At 54.4% G+C, this 9504-nt stretch overlaps 3 protein-coding genes and 2 non-coding genes across 8 annotated transcripts in view; 4 read left to right on the top strand and 1 right to left on the bottom strand.

The window, feature by feature from the left end:
• Positions 1–215: 215 nt before the first annotated feature.
• On the top strand, positions 216–6146 carry TSR1 (TSR1 ribosome maturation factor). The gene is made up of 15 exons (XM_065731874.1): positions 216–329; positions 408–511; positions 699–915; positions 996–1130; positions 1540–1967; positions 2283–2442; positions 2767–2927; positions 3216–3418; positions 3714–3876; positions 3982–4092; positions 4415–4547; positions 4958–5074; positions 5360–5500; positions 5625–5699; positions 5792–6146. Exons 1-15 carry the CDS (start codon positions 230–232, stop codon positions 5968–5970), a joined length of 2427 nt encoding a protein of 808 aa, XP_065587946.1. The 5' UTR covers positions 216–229; the 3' UTR covers positions 5971–6146.
• Positions 3488–3580, top strand: LOC136046005 (small nucleolar RNA SNORD91 family). Its single transcript, XR_010621950.1, has one exon. It is a non-coding gene; the product is annotated as a small nucleolar RNA SNORD91 family (small nucleolar RNA).
• LOC136046004 (small nucleolar RNA SNORD91 family) lies at positions 4602–4694 on the top strand. Its single transcript, XR_010621949.1, has one exon. It is a non-coding gene; the product is annotated as a small nucleolar RNA SNORD91 family (small nucleolar RNA).
• A 381-nt stretch (positions 6147–6527) lies between the features above and the next one.
• Positions 6528–8466, bottom strand: SRR (serine racemase). Of its 2 annotated transcripts, XM_065731875.1 has the most exons (7): positions 8299–8466; positions 8094–8229; positions 7860–7963; positions 7659–7778; positions 7514–7588; positions 7099–7308; positions 6528–6814 (listed from the first exon to the last, which is right to left on the bottom strand). In XM_065731875.1, the coding sequence occupies exons 1-7, from the start codon at positions 8455–8457 to the stop codon at positions 6617–6619; spliced, it is 1002 nt and encodes a 333-aa protein (XP_065587947.1). In that variant the 5' UTR covers positions 8458–8466; the 3' UTR covers positions 6528–6616. The 2 variants fall into 2 exon arrangements, with proteins under 2 accessions (XP_065587947.1, XP_065587948.1); XM_065731876.1 differs by lacking the exon at positions 8299–8466 and having other exon boundaries at positions 7860–8000; positions 8094–8254.
• Positions 8467–8568: 102 nt separating this feature from the next.
• Positions 8569–9504, top strand: part of SMG6 (SMG6 nonsense mediated mRNA decay factor) — an 88638-nt gene continuing 87702 nt past the window's right edge. For 2 of the 3 annotated variants that reach the window (XM_065731878.1, XM_065731877.1), the window contains exon 1: positions 8569–8664. In XM_065731878.1, coding sequence (XP_065587950.1) covers positions 8571–8664 — 94 coding nt within the window. In that variant the 5' untranslated portion in view covers positions 8569–8570. Of the gene's footprint in view, positions 8665–9173; positions 9202–9504 lie in introns of those variants that run through there. The other variant, XM_065731879.1, reaches the window with a different exon arrangement.

The raw sequence follows: 9504 nt of genomic DNA, 5'->3' as shown, positions 1-9504 counted from the left end.
CCCTCAGGAGAGGTGGGTGTGGGCGCTTTCCTCTCCCGTGTAAATATCTGTACAAAGAACTCAATAAAGCGCTGAAGGAACGGCTGGGCGTGCTGCCTGTCATTCACCCCGCGCTGCCGGGCCGCCATGTTGCACACGAGCCGCATTTTTTTCGCCTTCCGCTCCCTGCCCACGTCGCCGGAAGTGACGCAAAACGCATGACCGGAAGTGGTGGTGGCGTGAGGGCAGCATGGTGGCGGCAGGCGCGCACCGGGCCGGGCCCCTGAAGCAGCAGAATAAGGCGCACAAGGGCGGGAAGCACCACGGGACGGCACGGCGTCGATCTGGGGGTGAGGGGGCCGTCCCGGGGAGCTCCTCCATTATGTCCCCGTCGGCCTTATCGCCGCCTGACCGCTCTCTCCCCGCAGGCCGAGTCTCCGTCAAGGCCTTGCCACACCGTCGGCGCCGCGATCTGAACAGGGTGGACCGGCGGCACCAGGCGCTCCAGCTCCGCAGACAGCGCAAGGAGGCGGTGAGGGCCCGGGGCGGGGGCTGGGCCTGGCGTGGGGAACGGCTGGTGGGTCAGGATGTGGGGGTAGCTCTGTTGGAGCGAGCCTCTTTGAGTGTAGGAGCTGGGTGAACTAGGTTTGGAGCTGCAGTCACGATCCGGGGTGCGGGATGGGGGGGATGGTTTTCCCACCGTGGATCTTTGCTCATAGGTACTGGCAGAAAAGCGGAGCTTGGGCAGCAGGGATGGGCCCCCACACCTCGTGGTCGTGGTGCCACTGCACACCAGGGCTGCATCACACGATGCCCTCCGCCTGCTGCAGAGCCAAGACTCAGCTGTTGTCCATGTGGATGAGGGAAAATCCGGCAGCTTTGCTGTCCTCTGTCCCCGGCTCAAGCAGCGCTGGCGGTTTGTGACGGTGCAGGCAGGTAGGGAAGCACTGTTGTTTGTGTGGGTCTCAGTTTTTTCCCCCCCAGCAGCCCTGGTAATGGAGGTGTTTTGTATGCAGGGGATCTGCATGCCGTCATGGACCTAGCAAAAGTTGCTGACTCCCTCCTTTTTGTCTTGGATCCTGCGGATGGCTGGGACAGCACAGGGGAGCACTGTCTCTCCTGCCTTTTTGCTCAGGGGCTCCCTAGTTATGGTGAGATTAAAATTCAGGGCTACAGGTTGGATGGGATGATTGATGGGGGGCTTGCTGTTGCATGAAGTAGAAACTCTGTTTGTTAATAAGCAATCACAGGGCTTTTAGTTGTTCTTTTTCTGAGAACAGGCCGCGTAAGTGCTGTCTTATTGTGTTACCCTCCTGGTGGGGTAATGCTGGAATTCTATGTTTAGATCTCAGATGTGTGGTGGTTATTAGTATTGCAATGGTCGTTCAGTTGTGCACAGCAAAAGGAGTGCTTCTGAATGAGTGAAACTGCCTTTGTAACTTGTTGTCGGTCTCTTTTTTGGTTATTTGAGTTGAAGACATCCATGTTAGTGTTAATGCTTTGTGAAAGGGTTATAAGGTTTGCACTTTGATGGGGAACTCTGTTCTGTATCCTTTATAGCTCTTGCTGTCCCAGGGGGGACTGACGTGCCACCAAAGAAGCGCATAGATGCCAAGAAGAAACTTGCCAAAGCCGTTGAGAAGTGGTTTCCAGAGGTCAAGCTCTTTCCCCTAAACACTGAGCAGGATTCCTCACTGTTGCTGAGGCACCTTGCCACCCAGAAGCAGCGGCATCTTGCTTTTCGGGACAGGCGGGCTCACCTGCTTGCCTATGCTGCTGAGTTTGTGCCCAGTCAGGAGAGTGACCAAGTTGGGACTTTGAAAGTGTCTGGCTTTGTCCGGGGACAGACCCTCAATGTGAACAGCTTGGTGCATATTGTGGGGCATGGAGACTTCCAGATGAGCCAGGTGGATGCCCCCCCTGACCCTCTCTCTTTGAATCCCAGAGTGGTTAAAGGACAGAAGAAGAGTCAGGACATGGATGTGCAGGTTTGTGGGAGATCATGGCTTAGCTGTGCCCATTAAAATAGTGTTTCTAAACTTTTGTTCAGAAAGTGCATTTAGTTATGGGTGGTAAAGGGTGGAAAAAAAGGGAGTTTTGTTGAGAAGCAGTCAGTTCACGTCCTGCCAGTTAGCTGTGACTCTTTTGCTATGTAACTGATGTGATACTGGAGGGAATTTCTGCTGTTTCTTGGATATTTTCTGGTAGTGAGCACTGGGGGAGGAGTTAGTACTTGGCTTTAAACTGGTTATAAGCTTCAGATGGATATTTTCTTAGCTGGGGACTCTGCTTTTGCTCTTCAGGAAGACTCTGCAAATGGTACTGATGAGATGGAGGAAGATATTAAGATCCTGATGAAGGCAGATAAAGGCAAACAGGAGTCTCTGCAGTCAGAAGTTGTTCCTGATCCTATGGAAGGGGAGCAGACATGGCCAACTGAAGAAGAACTGCAAGAAGCAGAGGGTGAATAGCAGGAGTATTTCTGTACCTTTCCCTTGTCCCTGTTACAAGGGTTGTTAGAAACCACCTGCTGGTGGGATGGCTGAAGGTGGCTGTGGAGAAACAAGCTAGCTGGGAACTGAGGCATTTTTTGGGACTTCTGACTGTAAGGCTGGCTGCTTTGCCTGACAGCAGGGTTAAATTTTAGCTGCCTTTTTTAGGCTTTGACAAATTGTGCTGGGAAATAGTGGCTATAGTCTAGAGGTGGGCTTGGCTCCCCTGGTGTAAATGCTGCTGAGCTAAAGGAGATTTGTGTCTGTATTTAACAATTTGTGGGCATTCCCACAGCGTCTCAGAAGGAGAACAGAAGGGTGGTGAAGGTCCCCAAAGGTACATCCAAGTACCAGGCTGCATGGATTGTGGATGATGGAGAAGAAGGCAGTGAGGAAGATGATGATGATGAAGATGATGAATTTGGTGATGATATGATGGAAGAGGCAGTTTCACAGGTAACTCTTAAGAGCTGATACTGCAAGTGATTTTTCTGGGTGCCACTGCATATCCTAGCTCAGTCCTATCCTTGCAGCTTTCTCAATGCAAGAACACAACACTGAGATAAGACTTGCCTGGATTTCTGCTATTAAATCTCTCACATCTATCCTGTTACTCTGGCCTGCTAGACACCAAAATGTGGGACTGTGTTGTAGCTTGGGCTATGAATCATACCGTGTAAATACAGATAGAATTTGCAGTACTGCAGACAAAAAAAGGAGTGCTTGATCTCTCCTATGTGTCAGGAGGGAGAAAACAGTGAGGAGGAAGAGGAGCTTGCAGAGGAGGAATGTGAGACCATGACCATGTCTGAGTGCATGCGGGATGACCAGTATGATGAGAAGGTGGAAGAAGATGAACAGATGCTGGAGAAGTACAAACAGGAGAGAATGGATGAGATGTTTCCAGATGAGGTGGACACACCACGTGATGTGCCTGCTAGAGTCCGGTAAGAAACTACCTGATGTGCTGGGAGAGGAGCTGGAAGGGCTCTTTCTCTCTGGTTTGTTGAGGTAGGGCAGGAAGCCTGTGATGTCCTAGCCATGATGTCTGAACCTGGCTGAAGGACTTTTCTGAAGATGAACCCTTTGGCTCTGAGGCTTCCAGGGGAGATACTAGCTGAGGCAATGTGCAGCTCCCTGGGGCAGCAGGAACCTGTTCTGAGCTGGGAGAGAGAGGAGGAAGGCAGAGCCCTTGTGGATTTGTGAATCAGTTTGCCTTTCCTGCTGTTGTCTGTCCTTAAGGTTCCAGAAGTACCGAGGGCTCAAGAGCTTCAGGACTTCTCCGTGGGACCCTAAAGAGAATCTCCCAAGGGACTATGCAAGGATTTACCAATTCCAGGACTTCTCCCGAACCAGAAAACACCTCTTCCGGCAAATAGAGAAAGAGGAGACTGAAGGGGCTTCGGTAACTCCAGATGTGCTGCTTCTGGGTTCCCTCTCTAATCCTTGTATGTGCCCTGATGCTTTTTTCTACTGCAAGAAATATTCACAACTGATCCTCTCTTGGCAGGTTGGCTGGTATGTTACACTGCATGTCTGCAATGTCCCTCTCTCAGTGATGGAGAGCTTTAAAGAAGGGAAGCCACTAGTCCTGTTCTCACTGCTTCCTCACGAACAGAAGGTGACTAAGTTTGGCTCAGCTGGTTCCTTGTATGTGTACAGCTTTTCATCTGATCCCTCTGATGGTGTATGGGTTGGAGAGGTTTTGGCTAAGATTTCCACACGTTTTGAAACAGGATCTTCCTTTGGTCAGAGCAGCCTGTAGCTTCCAGAGGTGTTCAGGCTAGAGTGTCTGAGCCTGGCTGAGGTTTGCACTGATGGCCAGCAGTCATCAGGGAAGCCGTGCTGAAAGGAATTTATCCTTGTTGCAGTGTCTGCTTTCTGCTCTTGACGTTATTTGCCAGCACTGCTGTCAGTGTCTCACAGTGTTGCCTCTCCTGCAGATGTCTGTGTTGAATTTCCTGGTGCGGCGGCATCCAGGCAATAGTGATCCAGTGAGGGCAAAGGAGGAGCTGATCTTCCACTGTGGGTTCAGGCGCTTCCGAGCTTCCCCACTGTTCTCCCAGCACACGTCAGGTTTGTGAGGGGACAGGTATGCCAGGAGGGGGTGGTAGGGCTGGGGTTTCCAAGGCAGGAAGCCTGTGATGTCTCAGCCACAATGTCTGAACCTGGCTGAAGGATTCTTCTGAAGACTCACACCTGGGCGCTGAGGCTTCCAGGAGAGGCACTAAACAGTGGGGAGTGGGAGAGCTTGGGCAGCATGGTTTTTTGGTTCTGGCAAGGCAGTGGTAAGTTGCAAGCTGTGAACTGACAGCTCAGAGGATCACGTTCATTCTCAGATACTCTGTGCCAGCTGAGAAGTGCTGCGTGTAGCCTGCTTGCCTTCAACAAAGCCTCTTTACTGGGAAAGAAGGAGCTCAGTGGGGTTTTTCAGAGCTCTGAGGACTTCTGTTGGACTGAACTTGATCATTGCTGTTCTATCCTAGCTGATAAGCACAAGCTGGAGCGTTTCCTGCGCCCGGATACTGCCCTGGTGGCAACTGTGTATGCTCCCATCACTTTCCCACCTGTTTCGGTGCTTGTTTTTAAACAGAGAAGTAATGGTAAGTTTGGGTTAGTGTTGAGAAAGAGGGCGTTAAGAAATAAATGTTCGCAGGCTCTTCCTATACCAACGAGTGCATGTATTCATAAAGTATGACTTGAAAAATACCTTCATGCTGCTTGAGAAAATTAACTGATTTCCTTCTCTGATTAACACGCACTTTGTTCCTGCTGAGGGATTGCTCTGGGCCTCGAACCCTTTAGGGCAGGAGGTTGTGGTGAGGGAAGAGGTGATGGGAGTACATTTGGTCATGCTCCCCTGGTATATTAATTAATCTGTCTTGTAGGAATGCACGACCTCATTGCCACAGGTTCTCTGCTGGCTGTGGACCCAGACAGAATCATCGTCAAGCGCCTGGTGCTCAGTGGCCATCCTTTCAAGATCTTTACCAAGGCAGCCGTGGTGCGGTACATGTTCTTTAACAGAGGTACGGCCTGTCTCTGTGCAGTGGGAAGAGGGGATGTGGAAGCAGAACTCCTATGCCTATGGGAGTGGTTGTGCTTGTGTGGCAAAGTCTGTTGCTTACTTGCCTTTCATGTTTTGTTCTCCAGAGGACGTGATGTGGTTTAAACCAGTGGAGCTCAGGACAAAATGGGGTCGTAGAGGACACATAAAAGAGCCGTTAGGTTGGTTTGGTTCTGCATTTCTCTCTTGTGGTAATGGGATGTGGTCTCCCTGGGCAGCAGTGACAGCTGCTGGCCTCTTTGCTCTCTCCCAGGGACCCATGGTCACATGAAGTGCCACTTTGACGGACAGCTGAAGTCCCAGGACACCGTGCTGCTGAACCTCTACAAGCGTGTTTATCCTAAATGGACTTACGACCCCTATGTTCCAGAGCCTGTGCCATGGGTGAGGAGTGAGAGTGCACTGCCAGTGCAAGAGGTGGAAATGGAATAAGCCTCCAGGCACAGTGCTAATGCAGTTTGTGCCTCCCTGGCTGCTGATCTCAGCCTAAGCACACTGATGTCTGGATATGTCAGTGCTAGGGTTTGTGCAGGGGCAGCTGTCTCAGCAGTTAGTGTGTAGGATCAACTACAGTTATTTATTTTAATGGAAACATTTTTCAAAAAATATCTAAGTCCCTGTGTCTTGGTGGTGGCCAGCTGTAGAGGACAGATGGGAGGCTGTGAGCACCCTGCTGTCCTTGTGGCTTGCTGGGGTTTTTGTCTTCTTGCCCTGCTGTAGCAATGGGTGAGAGGATTTCACTGTATCAGACAGGAGTTTTTTGGATGTTGCTGATGACAGAGAAAAGCAACAGCTGGGAAGGGGCTGAGTGCAGCATGCTCAAGGTCTGTTCCTGAGTAGGATGACCAGGGGGGTGACAAACAGTGAAGAAAACAGTGTTTTGCTTCCAGGCTCCCTTGTAGTCACCCTTTGCTTTGTAACCAAGTGATTCTGGGCTCTAGAGGCCACCTCCAGCTTCCCTTACCCCTTCACAGCAGCTTTCAAACCTCTGGGGTTGCTCATCTGGTTTTAGTATCATACAGACCCAATTGTACAAATTCCAAGTCAGGTTCCTGCCACTCGATACACTGCTCTGTTCTCAGTCTCCATCCCCAGGGAGGTCAGTGAGCCAGGTCAGGGAGCTCAGGTCCACATTTCCTCCGCACAGCACGATGCAGACGTTTTCCACCTCCCGGGGGACTGCCTGGAACTGCTCTGAGAGCACGGCTGCGACTCCCACACCCGCTGTTGGCTCGATCAGCAGCTTCATCCTTTCCCACACCAGCCGTGTGGCTCGCTGTGGGGACAGAGCAGCAGCTGTCATCCCGGCAGCAAGTACGTGCTCCTCTAGGGCTATGGAGGGCACTGCATGTGCATCTGGCTCTGCAATGCTTTGGGGAGGGAGAGTAGAGCTTCCGCTAGCTTTTTCCAGCTGGAAACAGCCTTGCTGTTTGCACAGCTGCTGTGGTGTACAGGGTTTGCCCTGGGAGAGTGCAGGGATGAGAATGGAGGCGCAGAGTTTGGATGGAGTTAGCTGCCTGCTGGCAGCTTCTGTGAGGGGAGGCAGAAGGGTGTGCTTACCTTGATTTCTTCCTCTGAGACAGTCAGAACATCATCGACCAAATCCCTAATGATGGGCCATGTGTTTTCTCCAATGCTGGTTTTAACTGCATCAGCGATGGTGTCTGGGGTGTGTCGGTTGGGGGTCAGTTCCCCTCTCAGCTTGGACTGGTAGCAGTCATCTGCATTGCAGGGTTCAGCAGCAAACACTTTCACATCTGGTCTCAATGCCTGCAGGGAGCAGGAGTCACTTGGTCGCTTTGAGTACCTGTGCTCTATTGCTGTGCTTGCAGAGGGCTGTGGGGCACACCCCCAGACAGCCCAGAGCAGCAGGATTTCTGTTTATAGAGACAAGCTGCTGCCTGTCTTGGGTCTGCTGAGCTTCCCAACAGAGGTGGAGATGCAGCCACCCTCTCTGAGACGTGCTGTCACTTACCTTGACAGCCACTGCTATTCCTGCAATCATTCCTCCGCCCCCAACAGGAACCACCAGCGCATTAACCTCAGGTGCCTGTGCAGAAAAGAGCATTTCTGTGGCAGCTCTGTACCCTCGGTGCTGTCCCCCAGCGAGGAGCCCTCACCTGCTCCAGCACCTCCAGGGCAATAGTGCCCTGCCCTGCGATCACGGCTGGCTCCTGGTTGGGGTGCACCATGACTCCTCCCGTCTCCTGGACCACCCGTGCAGCCGTCTCCACTCTGGACTGAAGGCAAGAGCACAGCAGTTGGCCCAGCAGGGCGGGGAGTCCTATCCTCAGCTGCTTCCCCCCTCCTCCATTCCTTACCTCATCACCGGGCTCGCATGGCACCAGCGTGGCACCGTAGGCACGGACGGCGGCTTGCTTACAGCACGGGGCAGTGCGAGGCACCACGACGTAGGCAGGAATGCCTGCTGGGACAGCGAGAGGCGCGGGAGGGACTGCCTGCTGCTGGGGTACGGGGAATGGGGCTGGTGTCTGCCCCACGGGGGCACGCGTTACCCTCTGCTCTGCGCGTAACCGTTTTCCCCGCCGTGTTACCTTCTTCCCGGGCCGCGCAGGCGAGTGCCTGCCCGTGGTTGCCGCTGCTGTGCGTCACTACAGCTCGTGGCCGCTCCCGCCCTGCCCTCTCCGCCTCCTCCACGAGGTTCCTGACCGCGTTCAGCGCTCCGCGGATCTACCACGAGACACGCCGGTAGAGTCCACGCCCCGCCCCCGGCGCCCCGGCAGCACCGTCCCACCACACCTTAAAGGAGCCGGTGCGCTGGAAGAGCTCGCATTTGAAGAGCAGCCTGCGGCCGGCCAGCCGCTGCAGGGCTCCGCACGTGAGCACGGGCGTGCGGTGCACGCGGCCCCGCAGCCGCTCCGCGGCGTCCCGCACGTCGGCCGCGCGCACCGAGCCCATGGCCGCGCCGCTCCCTGCAGCGGCATGCGCATGCGCGCGATTCAACCGCCGGTTTCCGCGCGAGGAGGTTTGGCTCCGCGCGGCCGCCGTAGCCGTCCCCGGCGCGAGGCAAGATGGCGGAGGGGCTGGAGCGGGTCCGCGTCTCGGCCGCAGAGCTGCGGGACATGGTGGCCGCGCAGGCCCGCGCCGGGACGGCAGGAGAAGCGGGTAGGGCGGGGTGGGTTGGGGTGGGGAGGGGGCGGCCGCGGGGATCCGCCGTTCGGGCTTTTTGTCTCCCTTCGCTACGGCGCCGCGTGCCCCGCGGCTTTGCGCTGGGCCCGGAGCCGCCGTTGTCGCTGTGGTGAAGAGAGCGCGGGGGGAGCGGGCGCGGCGCCGGAACGCAGCGCGTTGTGCCCGAGCTCTGCTGCGTGCCTGTGTCGGGGCGCGCGTTGCGTTCTCTGAGGGGTTTCGTGGCCGTGTGGTTACGGGGAGAGGGAGGACGGTGCTGGGGGGGTGTGAGAGCTGAGCGGGGGGGGCTGTGGCCGAGCTGCTCCCGGAGCCCGCAGCGGTACTGCGCTCTGTGCCCGGGTAGCGGCGTTCGGGCCGGGCGCTGTGCTTTGTCTCTCTTGCTGGTTCTCCGGGGCACAGCCTGTTGCTGGATGTGTTCTGCAAGGGTTGACTTTGACAGGCTTCTTCGTTTCCTGCTCTCGCTCACTGAGAGCATTTCACACGCGTTGTCTTGAAGCAGCTTTCAGGGTGTTATTGGTACTTTGCCTTCAGTTATCGTTTCTCCTTGAATGTTTCTTGTGAGCTTTCCTCGTCCTTGTGTGGTTTGCAGCAGGAATGATGCTCTTTCTTATTGGATGTTGGAAAGTTTCTTCTCAGAAAGAGTAGTGATGCATTGGCACAGGTAATGATGTCACCATGCCAGGGGTGGTCCAGAGCCATGGAGCTGTGGCTTCTGGGGACATTGCTTCTTTGGTGGGAGTGGGTTGGTGGTTGGATTTGATGATGTCCAAGATTGTTTCCAGCCTTAATGCTTCTATGTTTTTGTATATTTTTTCCTAG

Source organism: Cyrtonyx montezumae, unplaced genomic scaffold (assembly GCF_038088225.1).
Source record: "Cyrtonyx montezumae isolate F1298 unplaced genomic scaffold, pur_monq_1.0 scaffold_15, whole genome shotgun sequence".
NCBI classification, from domain to species: Eukaryota; Metazoa; Chordata; class Aves; order Galliformes; family Odontophoridae; genus Cyrtonyx; species Cyrtonyx montezumae.
Note: the sequence above shows the minus strand (reverse complement) of the source record. Positions and strands in the feature narration are given on the sequence as shown.